The sequence below is a fragment of the Chlorocebus sabaeus genome, chromosome 10 (assembly GCF_047675955.1).
Source record: "Chlorocebus sabaeus isolate Y175 chromosome 10, mChlSab1.0.hap1, whole genome shotgun sequence".
Classification (NCBI taxonomy): domain Eukaryota; kingdom Metazoa; phylum Chordata; class Mammalia; order Primates; family Cercopithecidae; genus Chlorocebus; species Chlorocebus sabaeus.
This window is the reverse complement of record NC_132913.1, coordinates 21236079-21254111: the sequence shown is the minus strand read 5'-3', so window position 1 is coordinate 21254111 and position 18033 is coordinate 21236079. Positions and strand designations below refer to the sequence as shown.

The following is an 18033-nucleotide window of genomic DNA, read 5'->3' as shown; positions in this document are numbered from 1 at the left end:
GAGACAGTCTCACTCTGTTGTCAAGGCTGGAGTGCAGTGGCATGTTCACAGCTCACTGTACACTCGAGCTCCTGGGCTCAAAGGATCCTCCCCACCTAGGCCTCCTGAGGAGCTAGGACTATGGGTGTGCACCACTATGCCTGGCTACATCACGAAAGCTCCATCAGCACATTTCCAATGGTATCTTATTCTCTTTTTTTTTCAGATGCAGTCTCTCTCGCTCAGGCTGGAGTGCAGTGGTGCAATCTTGGCTCACTGCAACCACCATCTACTGGGTTCAGGCAATTCTCTTGCCTCAGCCTCCCCAGTAGCTGGGACTACAGGCACGCACTGCCATGCCCGGCTAATTTTTGTATTTTTAGTAGGGGTTTCACCATGTTGGCCAGGCTGGTCCTGAACTCCTGACTTCAGGTGATCCACCCACCTCAGCCTCCCAAAGTGCTGGGATTACAGGTGTGAGCCACCATGACTGGCCTGGTATCTTATTCTTTAATGCAGCCTAATCTCCTTTAATATCCATGCCTATTAATTGCCACACACACACACACACACACTCTTTACAAACACCACGCACATTTTGAAAATTTGACATGAAATATAAAACAGTTGATCTCAGCATCTGGTCATTTGTTACAAAGGGTAGTAAAAAGGACACCATCTGGGTTAGATAAAGATAGATATGACATGGTCCCTATCTTTGAAATTAGGCATTTTTAATCACCATACCATATGAGGATAGCAGTATAAATAGAGTCTTATGAAAACAAGAGGAAGAAATTAGTCCTGACTGATATTTATGGAGGTAGTGACATTTGGGCTTGGACTTAAAGGAAAAGCTCATTCCAGCAAAAATAACAGGTTTGGAAAAAGTAAGACAGTTAATAAGTTTGAGGAATGGGGAATAGTCAAGAATGAACGAATATGGTATGTGAAATGATAAGTGGAAGATGAAGCTACAACAGAATACTGATGAAGAAGCAAAGGTTTTACACATAGAAGAGTGATGAGAACTACCAGGAAGTTCTAGATTTTAAAGATTGTGAAAGTAGAAAAAACACTAACATCTCAGTACTTCATTCAGAAGTAGCATAAATAAGCCAGGGTTGAGTTTTTGAACACAGTGGAGCTATTAAAAATAATAATGCCAAGCACTTAAAAAAATACCTTCACTAAGAATCTTATTAATCCCTTCACGATTTTGTCCATTCTCTTTTGCCACATTTCATAAAACTCTGCAGGTAACATAAACGTTTTCTGATTAGTTGTTCTCTCATGGTTTGTGTAGGCTTTTTTTTTTTTTTTTTGAGAGAGAGTCTTACTCTGTCCGCCAGGTTGGAGCGCAGTGGCGCCATCTTGGCTCAGTGCAACCTCCGCCTCCCGGGTTTAAGTGATTTTCATACCTCAGCCTGCCGAGTAGCTGGAATTACAGGTGCGTGCCACCATGCCTAGCTAATTTTTGTATTTTTAGTACAGACAGGGTTTCGCCACGTTGGCTAGGCTGGTCTCGAACTCGTGACTTCAGGTTATCTGCCCGCCTCGGCCTCCCAAAGTGTTGGGATTATAGGCATGAGCCATGGCGCCCGGCCTGAATTTAAATTTTAAGGTAACACTGGGCCAGCGCGGTGGTTCACACCTATAATCCCAGCACTTTGGAAGGCTGAGGTCGGTAGATCACCTGACACCAGGAGTTAAACCAGCCTGACCAACATAGTGAAACCCCATGTCTACTACAAATACAAAATTAGCCAGGTGTGGTGGCGCATGCCTGTAATCCCAGCTACTTGGGAGGCTGAGGCAGGAGAATCACTCGAACCTAGGAGGCAGAGGTTGTAGTGAGCTGAGATCACGCCATTGAACTCCAGACTGGGCGACAAGAGCGAAACTCCATCTTAAAAAAATAAAAATTAAAAAAATTTTAAGGTAACATTGGTTTATAAGATTAAACACATTTAATCACCTTTTCATTAAAATGACACTCTCACGAATACAAATCACATCAGACTGGAATTTGTGGATCACTCATTAAGTCTCTCCTAGAAAACTGTACAGCAACTAAATCACAGATTCCATATGATTAGCCTCAAGGTGCTTAGGAAGAACTCAAATAAAGAATACAAACTGTTTAACTTTATATCTAGTATATAAAGCTTGTAATGAAGGTATTATTTGAATATTTTTATTTTTAATTAATTTACTTACTATTATTTTTTGAGACAGTCTTACTCTATCACACAGGACAGAGTACAGTGGCGTGATCTCACCTCACTGCAACCTCCACCTCCTCAGTCAAGCGATTCTCCTGTCTCAGCCTCCTGAATAGCTGGAATTACAGGTGTGTGCCACCTCACCTAGTTAATTTTTGTATTTTTAGTAGAGACAGGGTTTTGCCATGTTGCCCAGGCTGGTCTTGAACTCCTGAGCTCAAAGTGATCCGCCCTCGTTGGCCTCCCCAAGTGCTGGGATTATAGTGGTGTGCAATGGCACCTGGCCTGAATATTTTTAAAAACGTAGACTTAATATATTTTATAAAAACCTTATAGAGCATAAAAAAGATTTTTATAGAAAATTTGGAAAAAAATACAAAAATAGAAAAAGTCTGTATGGGAAAATAATCACTTACAGATACTCCCCATTTACATTTTTATATGTAGCTAGCCTAATTTTCTATGCAGAGGGCAACATATATATTCATTTTCATTATTTACAGAAATGGGGTTATATGACACATACCAGTTCAAAATCTTTTTTCATATAATGCTTCCACATCTGATCAAAAGAAATTTTACAATGTATGGGAAGAAAGTATTTAAGTAATTTTCTTCAAAACATATTTAGACCTCAAGTTTAACATCAAACAACTCAACTGATCTTTACTGTACTTTCAGGATGAAGGCGTGGGTTGAGAAGCTCAAAGGACAAAAAACAAACATTTTAGAACAAACTATGTCAGCTTCCTGTGTCTGCTTTGCAATTTGGCCCCCAAATTCCTGTCTTTTCATTTAAAGTATAATTTAAAATTATACTTTCATTTTAAATTTAAATTTTCACTTAAAATATAATTATCTTTAAAATTATATTTTCATTTTAAATTTAAATTTTCATTTAATATATAATTATCTTTGCTACAATGATACCACAGCTAATCTTTTGTTTTTTTTTTGAAACTGAGTCTTGCTTTGTTGCCCAGGCTGGAGTGCAGTGGTGCCATCTCGGCTTATGGTAACCTCAACCCCCTGGGTTCAAGTGCTTCTCTTGCCCAAGGAGCTGGGATTGCAGGTGTGTGCCAGCACACCCAGCTAATATTTGTATATTTAATAGAGATGGGGTTTCACCGTGTTGGCCAGGCTGATCTTGAACTCCTGACACCAGGTGATTGGACTGCCTTGGCCTTCTGAAGTGCTGGGATTACAGGGGTAAACCACTGCGCCCAGCCACACAAGCTAATCTTTTTATTTATTTATTTTTTTTTGAGAAGGAGGCTCACTTTGTTGTCCAGGCTGGAGTGCGGTGGCGCGATCTCGGCTCACTGCAAGCTCCACCTCCTGGGTTCACGCCATTCTCCTGCCTCAGCCACCCAGTAGCTGGGACTACAGGCGCCCGCCACCACGCCCAGCTAATTTTTTGTATTTTTAGTAGAGACAGGGTTTCACCCTGTTAGCCAGGATGGTCTCGATCTCCTGACCTCGTGATCTGCCCGCCTCGGCCTCCCAAAGTGCTGGGATTACAGGCGTGAGCCACTGTGCCTGGCCCACACAAGCTAATCTTAATACCGAAGCCTCAAATGACATTTATTAAGTTTCAGGCACTATTATGAGTACTTAGGATATGTTAACTCATTTAGTGTTCACAATCTTATGAAATAGACACAATTATTATCCCTATTTTTCAGATGAGGAAACAAAAGGCACAGAGAGGTTCATACCTTGTTTATGGTCAATAGCTATCAAGTGTGTAGCTGGGAGTTGCACACAGCTGTCTGATTCTAAAATTTACTTTTTTGAGGAACACATGTTGAAGAAGAAAAAAGTATTATAGTAATGTTGTTCAAATAAGCAGAACCCGGCCTTGTTTCATTTTCTGATAATTTTGGTTAATGAAGATTTTACTGTAGCTTAACATACCTAAGTCTCAAGATAAACTTAATTACAGGAAAACAGATAATTGCTGGAAATAATGTCAATCAACAAGGAAACTTTTTGTTCATTTGAACTAAAGATTTATTGGTGAGTATAAGCATTGTTATTCAAAATAGGAATCAGAGTGAAAATTTTTGAGTAGTTAGTCCAGATGGCAGCCATATGAACTTGGGGGCTTTAAAAAAGAGCACGTGTAAATGAGTATATGACTAGCCCATAATGTTCTCTCTGTGGGAGGAACAGTCCTTCCCTTGGTTTGCCCACTACCCCCAAGATGCGAGGTTTACTATTTATGTATTTCAAAGTTACACTTCCTTGCCTTGCTATAATTAGATTATATGCATAAATTGTATTAAACAATTAGGAAGGGCCACTGCACTCCAGTGTAGGCAAAACAGTGAGACTCTGTCTCTAAAATATTAAAACATAACAAAAGACAATTGGGAAGGAGCAGAACTGGCTCAAATGGTGACACTATTTCAGGTTCCACATCCCACAGTTCTGTCTCTCAGCCTGAGTATTTCCATGTGAATTGCCAATGTTCCCTTTGGACTTTAGTTTTGCTGTTTTGCCTCGAAGGCTGCTTTTGCTCAAAATGTCTGTTGCCACATTCCAGATGAGTCTATAGAAGATTTGTTTAGCAGAGTTTTCATAGATACTGGCTGTCTTCTCCACAAAGTCAGGCTGCTTTGCCAAGAAGTCAGACTTTACTCAGCAGGGCAATGCCAGCTTTAACCTGGACACATTTTGTGCAAGGAGGGCTGCTACGTTTTATGGGTGAAGTCTTGAAGTTCTGTGAAGCAATGGCTTTTTTCCATCCACTGAGTAGCATTTCATTTTTACATAAAAAGCAGGAAAACCCACCAGGTTTAAACTACACTGGGTAGAAAGCCATCAGGGTCTGAGGAACCGTTCTAAACTATCACAACTAAAATTGTCATTTAACATCTGATGCTCAGTATGATCGGTACCCCAGGAGGGAAATTCTACTGGCAGTAGGACAGGTATCTGAACGGTTTTTCCAGAAGTCATGATGAATTGTTTTATCACTCATTCTAATAATTATAACAAACATACAACATAGTAACTGGCTAAAAAGTATATAATTTTGAATTATATTCTCTAAAGAGCAGAACATTAAAGATTACTAAAAGATTATTGGTCTTTTTCTAATGCAGTGCTCAGCAGAAAAGTACTCAACAGGCATCACAGACTGGCATTTGTTCTAATTAAAAAGAAAATAAAACTGGGATCTATATTGGTTAAAATTACTATAATCACAAGCAAAACTAGAAATACTCAGCTGGAAAGCACTAAAAACAAAAAACCCCACATCATTCACCTAATCCAATCAAAGATAAGAATCTTACTTTTGCCTATGTAAGACAAAACCATTAATAAAATAATTGTTAACATTAAAATAAAGGATCATTTAATTACAGGTATGCCTCACATTATGTACATTTGCTTAATAAAATTTACATCTTGAACTGTTCAAGTTGCTCATGAATTCCTCTGAACTTTCGTTTAAACAAAGAAATTTCAGACTGCTGGGCATGAACCGTTACAGAGTGACACCTAGAGAAGTGGCATTGTAGTTTAGGTTCCTTGTCTAATTATTCAGACAAAAGCAAGAGTGGTACAGAGTTCTGATAGTGTCAAAAGTATAGTTTGAAGACTGCCAAGTATGAGAAAGAAAAATCCAATGATCTGGAAAAGAGGGAGAAGGTTGAGGATTAGGAAGGAGAAGTAGATTACTAGAGAATGAAAAGTATCAACAGGTTTCAAAAATGCTACAAGAAGAGTATTTCCAGTATACAGACACCAAGCTGGCTACCACATAAATTATTCTTTCTCCATTAAAAAGTATATTTCAGTATATTAGAATTAAGAAAAATTCTTCCTGTGATACATCTGAATTTAACCTGGAAAGTAGAGGAAAACAGTATATCTTTTATAGGAATTTATGTCAATATTGTGGGAAAGCCTCTATTTTGTAAAGTAAGAAATGCCAATAGTAAGTGATACCAAACAACAAAATAAATATCCAGATCGCAACATATATATATATATATTTTTTAAACACTACCATTCTGCTGTGTTAAAGGACTGCACTGTTGCAATAGTATGCCATTTCTTCCAGCACTTTCAGAGGAAAGCACAATCAATTCCGCAAGCTGAGAGAACTAGGACAATATAAATTGATGGTTCAGGCACTTCCCTGGAGGGCTCCAAAGAATATTCTATTTTTAACTCTCTTTCACTTTAACTGAGAAGAGCAGGAAGGAAATGTAGTGCTCAGCAGAAATGTATTGAACAGGCATTAACAGGCTAATTTTATTTTATATAGGTGATCTGAACTACCATTTGTTCTAAAGGAAAGCACTCTTAATAACACAGAAATAATCAGAAAAATTACAAAAAGAATTAAAGAACTGCTTAGAATACCCATGAATCTAAGGTTATTTCACTTAATAGTACCTATTAATTTTTTTTTTCAGACTGTGCTTGTACAGCAGAAGCACTGTGAAGGTAATTTGTTTTGTTTTGTTTTTTAAAAGATGAGCCATTTTACTAAAGCCAAATTTATTTGTAACTAGGCATCTACAAGACCAAATTGTTAAAACCTCAAGCTTATAATCTTGGGCTTCTGTCTGTGGCACTATTTCAGTAGGCGGGCAATTTCAACTAAAGCTAGCCCCATGGGTGTATTTGGAAGGAGATGCAGTTGCTACCACACTTGATTACCCCTTCTTATCTATCAACCCCTCTTCTCTCACTCCTGTGCCTGAAATAAACATATACATATACAAAAACCAATTCTAACAAAAACAGCCACACAGAGTTTACAGCTCACAGCTATTTAAAGAACTATTCCATGGAAGAGTCTATACAACTCAAGGAAATCTGTGGGTACTTACCAGATATATTTGGCTCCAGATTTCAGTGGCGGCAGGTTAATGGAGAAGGGAAAAGGGAAATAGGTGGATTTGTAGGTATTATACAATGTCTGAATCTATGCTGAATCACACAATACATACTAAGAAATGCTCACAGATTCAATGAAAAAACAAGAATAGCCAGAGCCACTACCTAGTAATTTACAAATACAAAATTCCTAGTACTTGGATTGAAAGTTGTCAATAAAGAAATTGACTTTGCGCCTAGAGTCCCTATTTGACATAGCTGACTCTCCTATCAATAAGCCCCCTCATCTGCTTACCCAGTAGTGCTGATTTTCCTGCTTGCCTTTTACACACTCATTACTCTTAAATTTGTGCCTTGAAATTCTGTCAACAATCTGCACACACTGAAGACTGTTTATCCTAACAAGTTTCTTCCACAGTGTCGTTCATCAGGATCCTACCATAGTCTGCTGGTAACAAAGCTTAATCAACTTGGAACCATATGATTCTGGGTTATCTGGAAAGCTAAGACTAAGGATATAATGCAATGATAATCTTTGAAGTTATCAAATGGTTGCAAAACTAAAAGTATAGTTTCACAGAATCATTTTGCTTCCCAAAGATATGCAACAACATCATTGTTTGGGGAAAAAAATTAAATTATATCGTTGGTAAGAGCTGAGCCCAAGTAGCTTCAAATGCATTTAGGTGTATTAGGTCTGTCTGATGTCATGCTTTCATATATAACAATATCCCTAAAAAGTTGTGTAGCAATAGGGAGAGATATACTTGACTTCTGCTAATGAGTTTGGTATGCTTAAAACATTAAGCTTTTTATATAAGCTCAAAACCAAACTGAATTTGCCATCCAAATCTTACTTTGGAAAAGAAATAAGCAATAGCTCTCACAAATTTTTAATAGGTAAATTACATTAGGCCAAAGCTGTCACTTAAATTCAAATCCCTATTTCTGAGTATGATGCATGATTTAAAGGTATTACAATTAATGAAAAATATAAACAAATGTTAACACCTTCATACAGCATTAAAAAAAAGCAAAAAAGCAGTGGAAACCTGAGTAAAAAGAAGCCAGGAAGCAGCTGAAAAAGAGACCGGTTCACTGTGAGAAATGTAAACCTCTCAGACAGTGCTACGGCCCCGAATCCAACAGCTCAGGAACAAGGCCAATTATTGCAAAATATTAAATGTATATGGTGAAGCTACAAACTTTTCAAGAGTCATAAGAATAACAACAGCTACACAGAAAACAGCTAGGGCTTTGTAAACCTAAAATCTTCACTATAATTACTACCTGCAGAAAAAGTTTCTTTATAGTATACCAAACTCCTTATATGCAGTATACTTTACAGTATTCAAAGCATACATTTTATGATAAAGGTTTAAAGTAATAAATCTTTATTAGTGCAACTGGTAATCTGATCTTTTGAAATAGTTGCTTTTATTGATTCCAGTTATTGACAGTTGGTTGCCAAGCTGTTACAAACCAATTCTCTATTATTCTACCTTTCTGAACTAAAAATGACTCATATGAGACACAAAGAATCATGGAGTTTTAGAGTACACAGAGGCTTCAACAGACAATACAGTAAAACTTCCATACTTTGCAAATGAGTCCAACTGAAACTCAGTGGCTTTAAGTGATATGCCTAACACCAGTTAAAAATGACTAAGGGCCATCAGGATTCTGACTTTTATTTTGTTGTTCTTTCCATCATACAGTGCATTGTCCAGAAAGTCTTATGTGTGTAGCCAGGGTTTCTTCTGTTTCTGTTGATATGGGTTTATGCAACCTTGTTTTGAATGAACAGTCCAGTAGTTTCACATTCATAACAAAAGACTAGTACATTCATTTACCCAGCAGTAATGTTAGTCCTGACTTCAGCTGGGGTCCACTGGCACACATGGGTAAAAGACCTAGAGCATTTTATCCTTGAGATATTTCCCCAACCTCCTCCCTACCCGCCAAAGGAAAAATAAAAGATTCCGTATTTCTACTGCCCATACCCTATCTGGTCTAAAAATACTTTGCTCAGTTGGGTTTGTTAATTGAGGGCAAAATTTCTTTGAGTTCAAATATAAACATTTAAACATTACTTGTGCCATAGTGGGAAAGAAAAAAAAAAAAACCATGCCAAATCTACTAGTGTTTTCATTATTTGGTTGAATAGTTTCACCCTTTTATGTAATTAAAAAAAAACATGCTTCTTGACACTTTGTGGGGTAAGCAAGTGTTGTTTGACAAGACATAAAAATATAAGATATGAAAAATTATTTCTCATTTTTAACCAGATTGGGATAGTAGACTGTAGAGAGGTAAGAAAATAAAAGCCAAAAGGAATCCCAGAAGTATGTTTGCATATAAAAATGTAAATTATGAGACAGTAATTGCTATATATCTGTAAAAAAACCTCAAAAACAATAAACTGTCTTGTTAATTTCCCAGTACATTTTACTTTTCTACACTAGGGCACATACAAACATTAACACATACTTTTCTGTTAATTTTTTTTTTTTATTTTGAGACTGAGTCTCACTCTGTTGCCCAGGCTGGAGTGCAGTGGCGCCATCTCGGCTCACTGGAACCTCCGCCTCCCAGGTTCAAATGATTCTCCTGCCTCAGCCTCCCAAGTAGCTGGGATTACAGGTGTGCGCCACCACACCTGGCTAATTTTTTTTTTTTGCATTTTTAAAGTAGACACAGGGTTGCATAATGTTGGCCAGGCTGGTCTCAAACTCCTGACCTCAGATGATCCACCCGCCTCGGCCTCCCAGAGTGGTGGGATTACAGGTGTTAGCCACCACGCCTGGCCTTCTGCAAGTTTTGACATAAAAATTAATGATGAGCTAACTATAAAAAAGTCTTTAGATTACAACTTTTAAAAAAGAGTTAAAATCCCCACTAATTCTATGAAAAGATTCAATACAATTACCAACACAATAGTTGGCACTGGCACTGCTGAACTTTTCTTTAAAGGAAAATTATCTATGATACTTATTAGCATAACAAAATTCCTTTCTCTTTTAGATAAGAATGTTTTGAGGATTTATTCCTTTTATTCTTCAAACTGAATGAGTCAACTAACTTAAGCTGTAAGTTAAGAGGATACTACATAAAATAGCTGAAAGGACAAGTCTAGTTTATATCAAGTGCTATATTATGACTGACTCAAAAGAGTCAAATACAATGTTAAACATTTTTCAAAGACACGATTCTCTTTTTTGCACCTGTAGCACTATTCAGATGCAATCTGATTGTTTCTTCCTTCTCATCATAACTAGCATCAGAGAAAACCCCACAATTAAATATCACCAATAATAAACACATGCTATCTGTCACATAGATGTTTTTACCCCTGAAAAGGCATATTTAGTTGTATTCCATTAAGTGTCTTTTTTTTTTTTTTTTGCAGAGAGGCAATTGTACTTGCACACTAGTCCCAATTTGTGATTGAAAGTGATTTTACAGGCAGTTTGACCATGGAGAGGGATAAAAATTTTGCCATGTTGAAGAACAAAATTAGAAAGCTAACACAAATACAGAACAAAGGATTTTTGCCTGCCTAGGATGTACTAATGAATTAAGTTAATTAGTCACACACAAGGATATTTAAATGAGTAGCATAAAGGTACATTTCTTTATTATGGCATCAGGTACAGTCTGTGTTATAATTTTGGAAGACAAAAATCAGAAAAAAAATATGAAAATTATATTACTTGAGGTCCAGAAAAATTCAGAAAATTGTTTCTGAATAAAACACCAATGTATATAAAGCTAATGAGCAGTACCAGCTAATGAGCAGTATCACAACCAATGTTCCCACGAATAGAGAATAATTTTTGATACCTTTTGAAATTATATCATATACTAGTTACATTATTTGATGTGGGCTGTACTATTAAATTTTAGGTAGCCTGGAACTACAGTTGTAACTTGGCTAAAATGACGAATGTTTGTATTCAACATTCTTTGGGAGGACATTTGTCACAGGTACATACAAGGCTAGTACCATATTAAAAAGGGGAGAACCTGTAAACTAACCACGAGACAACTCCTAAGGGTACCAGATTAAGGACCTGGAAGTTATCCTGCATGGCTATGCTAAGCATGAACTATATCTAGCAAAGAAAGTTAGTGAGTCACACTGATCACTGAAGACTGCAACAGTAAAGAGAAGTATGACTACTATTCATCAGATGGGCCAGTGCAGAGATGCTTCTCCTAAACTGGTGGTAACCCTGAAGAGCTTCACACAATATCAAGAGTAGTAAACAGCCTCAGTGGAGGTGGAGGTTATGGGATCCTCAGTGAGTCACACTCACATAGTCTGGGAGCCTCCAATAGGGAAAAGCAGTCAAGAAAGCTCTAAAGAAACCAATGACAAAATTCTACTTCAACTCCTAGAGTTATAAAAGGCTGAATAAATACCTTATTAAACATCTGGGAAGTACACATCTAGGTGAGAAGCATATAGAGAAATGAGTTCATTAAAAAGTCAGTAAGATAGTTTTATACACTGAGATCAAAATTGTTTTCACTGAATGCTTGAAGAAAATCTGTAGAGTGCTAAAACAAAGCAATGCTGAGTTTTAATAAATTTCATTGAAGTGGCCTTAGATTGTATTTTGTTTAAAAATACTTTTCACTATCAATCAACAAACTGAAAAGCAAAACATAGAAAATATGCTAAGTACATCATTTCTTTCAAAGGCATACTCACTAAAAGATAAAAATATCATCCCTAGACTAGGGTTCTCAGTCCAAGTTAGGTGGTTTTGATCTTTGCTTCTGGTTAGCTATTGATAAGTCATCTTGCCCTGCCTTGCCTCTCTTGCTGTTACCATAGGTGATTTATCAGGCTGCAAAGACAGCTTCAATTTCAATGGCAGTGAGAGATGGGAGCCACTTAAAAAACTGCTTAAGATACTCCCAGATACTCCCAACCCTTTAGCATGTAGACCTGACACTGTAGTATTTTCCAGAGGATGCTGAGATTTGCTCACTCTTTTAATCTCACTGGTTTGCAAACTCTTATGTATGAACATATTCGAGATCCTGAGAGACTGAGTAGGTACTACTTAAGAGCAATACTGAAATAGAAGATGGAAAAAAGCATGGCTCAGAAGTTATGACATAAGAAACACAACTCACCTGTCTGCTGCGCAGGTTGTGGCAGTGGTTGGTTTAGATGTGAATTGTAATGAACAGAAGGGACTGGGCGATACTGAGGTTGGCTGGAGTGATAGTGGCCTGGAGTGCAGTAACAGGTTGGCATCTAGGATCATAAATATTGTGGGGAAAAAAATCAATTTTACTTGCATTACATGTTTTTCTGTGAGGAAGATCAGAGTTTAATGAATAATAATTCTTTTTAGCACTAATCATCTGAAAACTGCTTTTTCTTAAATTTAACTGAAATTTTTAAAAAAATTCAAACATACAGTATGCACAAAAAGGTAACTAATGTGTCACCAATCATATTTAGATTTTAATTTTTTTGCCATATTTGCTTCAGATCTCTTACAAAACCAAACATTACTTAATTAGCTAAAGACTCACCCTATTTCCTTTGCTCTTAACTTCCGTAGAAGCCATTATTCTGTAGTTGGTGATTTTACTATATGTATCTGTTTACTATGTATCTATTATCTTTACATGTATTAGTATTTTATTTATTTTTAGCTTTTTTTTTTTTTTTGGAGGTGGAGTCTTGTTCTGTTGCCCAGGCTGGAGTGTAGTGCTGTGATCTCGGCTCACCACAACCTCCGCCTCCCAGGTTCAAACAATTCTCCTGCCTCAGCCTCCCGAGTAGCTGGGATTATAGGTGTGCACCACCATGCTTGGCTAATTTTTCTATTTTCAGTAGAGATGGGGTTTCACCATGTTGGCCAGGCTGGTCTCAAACTCCTGACCTCAAGTGATCTGCCCACCTCAGCTTCCCAAAGTGCTGGGATTACAGGCATAAGCCACTGCACCCGGCCGAGCATTTTAAAAATCCAAATGTCCAAAATCTGAAATACTCCAAAATCTTTAACTTTCTGAGTACCAACATGATGCCAAAAGCATCATATCATGTCAGTACACAAAAAGAAACTCCACACCTGACCTCATATGACAGGTTACAGTCAAAACTTTATGTCATGCATGAAGTTACTTAAAATATTGCTTATATTACCTTAAGGCTGTGTGTATAAGATGTATATGAAACAAATCAACTTGGTTTTAGATTTTGGGCCCTATCCCAAGATATCTCATTGCATATATGCAAATATTCCAAAATCCAAAGGAAAAAAAAAAAACAAACTGAAACTTCTAGTCCCAGGCTTTTCAAATAAGGGAAACTCAACTACATATAACTTCATGAAACTTATTTTGCAATTCATATTGTTTTTGAGACATCTTTCTTTATTGAAACATATACAGCTAGCTCATTCAATTTAACTGCTGAAGAACACTCATTGTATAAACAATTTTATCCATTCCCACATTAATGCACAGTTATACTGGTTCCATTCTTTAATTTTCCTCATACAGTCATGTATCACAAAGTGACATTTTGGTTAATGACAGATTGCATATATGATGGCGGCCCCCTAAGATTATAAAGAAGCTGAAAAATTCCTATCACCCAGTGATGTCATAGCATAATACATCACTCACATGTCTGTAGTCCTACTGTGCTAGCAGTTGTTTAAAAGTATAGCAGACAGTATGTAAGACTTGGTAATGATAATAAATGGCTATTATTGGTTTATGTATTTACTATATTTTTAACTATTATTTTAGAATGTAGTCCTTCTGAGCCGGGTTTGGCGGCTCACGCCTGTAATCCCAGCCCTTTGGGAGGCTGAGGCGGGAGGATCGCTTGAGCCCAGGAGTTCGAGATCTGGTTGGGCCACACAGTGAGACCCTATCACTACTGAAAATTAAAAAAATAGCTAGGTGTAGTGGCACACACGCCTGTAGTCCTGGATACTCGGAGGCTGAGGTCGGGGATTACTTGAGCCCAGGAGGTCACAGCTGCAAGTGAGCAGTGGTTGCACCACTGCACTCCAGCCTGAGTGACAGTGGCAAGAGCCTGTCTTAAAAAGAATGTCCTGCTACTTATTAAAAACTACAAAACAGATTCAAGGCCGGGGGCAGGGGCTCACACCTGTAATCCTAGCACTTTGGGTGGATCACTTGAGCTCAGGAGTTCGAGACCAGCCTGGGCAACATGGTGAAACCCTGTCTCTACAAAAAATACAAAAATTAGCCAGGTGTGATGCGTGTGTCTGTAGTCCCAGCTACTTGGGGGGCTGAGGTGGGAGAACTGCTTGAATTTGGGAGGTTGAGGCTTCAGTGAGCCAAGATCGTGCCATTGCATTCCAGCCTGGGTGACAAAGTGAGACCCTGTCTCAAAAAACAAAAAACAAAAAACCAAAACAAAACCCAAACCAAACACACACACACACACACACACACACACACACACACAGACTCAGGTAGGTCTTTCAGGAGGTATTTCAGAAGAAGGCATTGTTATCACAGGAGATGACAGCTCCACATGTGTTACGACCTCTGAAGACCTTCTAGAGGGACAAGATGTGGAGGTGGAAGACAATGATGTTGATGATCCTGAACTGAGTAGGCCTAGGCTAATATGCACGTCTGTATCTTACTTTTTAATTAAAAAAAATTAAAGAGAAAGAAAATTTAAAAATTCATAAAAGAAAAGCTTTAGAATAAGGATATAAAGAAAATATTTCTGTATAGCTGTACAATGTATTTGTGTTTTAAGCTAAGTTTTATTACATAAGAATAAAAAAGTGAAAAGAATTAAAACGTTTATAAAGTTACTGTAAGCTAAGGTTAGTTTATTACTGAAGAAAGAAAAATGTAGTAGATAAATTAAGTGTAGCCTAAGTGAAGAGTGTTTATGAAGTCTACAGTAGTAAAATGTCCCAGGCCATCACATTCACTCACCACTCACTGACTCACCTAGAACAACTTACAGTCCTGCAAGCTGCATACATGGTTAAGTGCACTATATCAGTGTACCATTTAAAAAAATCTTTTGGACGGGTGCAGTTGCTCACGCCTGTTAATCCCAGCACTTTTGGAGGCCGAGGCAGGCAGATCACGAGGTTACGAGTTTATCAGCCTGGCCAAGAAAGTCAAACCCCGTCTCTCCTAAACATACAAAAAGTCAGCCGGGCGTTGTGGCACGCGCCTTGTAGTCTGAGCTACTCAGGGGCTGAGGCAGTAGAATCACTTGAACCAGGGAGGCGGAGGTTGTGGTGAGCTAAATTCTTACCACTGAACTGCAGCCTGGCGGCACAGCAAGACTCCATCTCAAAAAAAAACAAAAAAAAAAACCAAAAAACTTTTATATCATATTTTTACCGTACCTTTTCGGTTTACATATGTTTAGATACACAAATACTTATCATTGTTATATAATTGCCTACAGTATTTAGTACAGTAACATGTTGTATAGGTTTGTAGCTGGTAGGCTATACCATATAACCTAGGTGTGTAGAGGGCTACACCATCTAGGTGTGTGTAAATACACTTTGTGACATTCACACAATGACAAAACCCACTACAGATGCATTTCTCAGAAAGTATCTCTATGATTAAATGATGCATGACCATATTTCTAATGCAAATTAAAATGCCATCAAGACTATCTTGATTTATTTTTCCTTCCAGGGCTATTACTATTAGTTATGAAGTTCTCTTAATCTGACCTTGTTTGAGGTGAAGAATAAACACCTAATCCGGTATTACAGAAGCATGTGGGTAAGTTAACTTCAACAGTGTCATGGGCTCGCTCACATTCTGCTCTTCTGATTGGGTTATTTGTAAAAAGAACACAGATCTGTGGCGATCTTAAAGAGTGCTCATCTCATCTGAAAACCAGCCAGGTGTAACATTCCTAGGTTAGTTTTTAGCCAAGAATCTCTCAAGTTTACTGTAGATCTCCTGTCTTTGAAGCATTAAAATAGACACAATACATACGGGATCCCTTAACTGTTCCTGGAGGTATCAGAAAGTAATCTAAATCCTGAGTTTATTTTCCTTTAATTAAAGAAGATATGTTTTTTATTTGGCTGGATTTGGATTTGGCTGGAGTAAAGTGGTACAATCTCAGTTTACTGCAACCTCCAATTTCCAGGTTTAAGCAATTCTCCTGCCTCAGTCTCCTGAGTAGCTGGGATTACAGGTGCCTGCCACCACACCTGGCTATGTTTTTTTTTTTTGGTATTTTTAGTAGAGATGGGGTTTCACCATGTTGGCCAGGCTGGTTTCCAACTCCTGACCTCAAGTGATCCGCACATCTTGGCCTCCCAAAGTGCTAGGATTACAGGCTTGAGCCACTGTGCCTGGCCAGTATCTCTCTCTTTTTAAAATTGAGATGGAGTCTCGCTCTGTGGCCCAGAAGTGCAGTGGCATGATCTCAGCTCACTGCTACCTCTGCCACCCAGGTTCAAGCAATTCTCGTGCCTCGGCCTCCCAAGGTAGCCGGGATTATAGGTGCCCGCCACCACGCCTGGTTAATTTTTTTTTTGTATTTTTAGTAGAGATGGGGTTTCACCATGTTGGTCAGGCTGGTCTCAAACTCCTGACCTCAAGTGATCTGCCTGTCTCAGCCTCCCAAAGTGTTGGAATTACAGGCGTGAGCCACTGTGCCTGGCTGCCAATATCTCTTTTAAGGCAAAAATGATTAACACTATTTTTGGTATATAATATATAGAGATGCAATGTATATGGCAACAACAGCAATAGGATGGAGAATGTGAATGGAATTATACTGTTGTAAGGCTGCTACATTTTACTTGAAATTTCAATATTAACTTGAAGTAGATTTTGATAAGGTAAAGGTAGATAAAGGTATATAACACAGTCCCTAGAAAAACAAACACATTCAGAAAATTCAAGGGGATGTACCTAAAAAGACAATACTAAAGAAAGTGAACTGAAATGCTCACTTCGGCAGCACATATAATAAAATTGGAACAACACAGAGAAGATTAGCATGGACACTGCACAAGGATGACACAGAAATTCGTAAAGTATTCAATATTATTTTTAAAAAGTTCAAATAATATAAAATGCAGGAAAGTAGAATAAAATACAGATAGGGCAAACAAAAAAATAGCAACGTAGCATACCTGAATCTAACTATGTCAAAAATACATTAAATTTAAAGGGTCTAATGACACTGAAATCATTGTATAAAGAGGCAGAACCCAACTAATAACCATAAATGAAAGACACTTTAAATATAGGGGTTGCAAGTAAGGTAGAAAAAGACATACCATTTAACTGTTACTCAAAAGAATGACACTCTACAATGTCAGATAAAATAGGTTTCAAGAAATACTATTAGAGACAGAGAAAAACATTATGTATGAGTCAATATATCAGGAAGACATGATAAATATAAATTGCTTAATATAGCTTCAAATACTATAAAAAACTGATAGAACTTAAAAGGGAAATAGACAAGTCCCAAAACAATAGAATATGAAATCAATGATGACCAGAGTAAATGAAAAACACCCCATGCTCATTTAAGACTGGAAAATTTAATAGTCAGTATGGCAATAATATCAAAGAGATCTACATATTCCACGCAATACCTATCAACGCGCCAATGATCTTTTTTTGCAGAAACAGAAAAGCCCATTCTCAAATTCATATGGAACTGCAAGAAGCCTGAATACTAAAAACAATTTTGAAGAATAGAGTAGGAGTACTCACTCTTTCCATTTTTAAAAGTTACTACAAAGCCACAGCAATGAAAACAATGTAGTACTGGCAAAAGGGTAGAAATACATAATGTGGTAAAAGTGAAAGCCCAGGAAAAAACCCTTACATTTATGGTCAATGGATATTTGACAGGGATTCCAAGGTTATTTAATGGGGAAAGAAAAGTATCTTCAACAAATAATGCTAGAATAACCAGATATATACTTGAAAAAGA

At 37.6% G+C, this 18033-nt stretch overlaps 1 protein-coding gene and 1 non-coding gene across 20 annotated transcripts in view; one reads left to right on the top strand and one right to left on the bottom strand.

Moving 5' to 3' along the window:
* The window catches only part of R3HDM1 (R3H domain containing 1), a 195412-nt gene that overhangs the window by 52387 nt on the left and 124992 nt on the right, over window positions 1-18033 (bottom strand). For all 19 annotated transcript variants that reach the window (XM_073019640.1, XM_037988052.2, XM_037988054.2 and 16 more), the window contains one exon: window positions 12213-12336. In XM_073019640.1, coding sequence (XP_072875741.1) covers window positions 12213-12336 — 124 coding nt within the window. The remainder of the gene's footprint in view (window positions 1-12212; window positions 12337-18033) is intronic.
* LOC119620588 (U6 spliceosomal RNA) lies at window positions 17028-17134 on the top strand. The gene has a single exon (XR_005237080.1). It is a non-coding gene; the product is annotated as a U6 spliceosomal RNA (small nuclear RNA).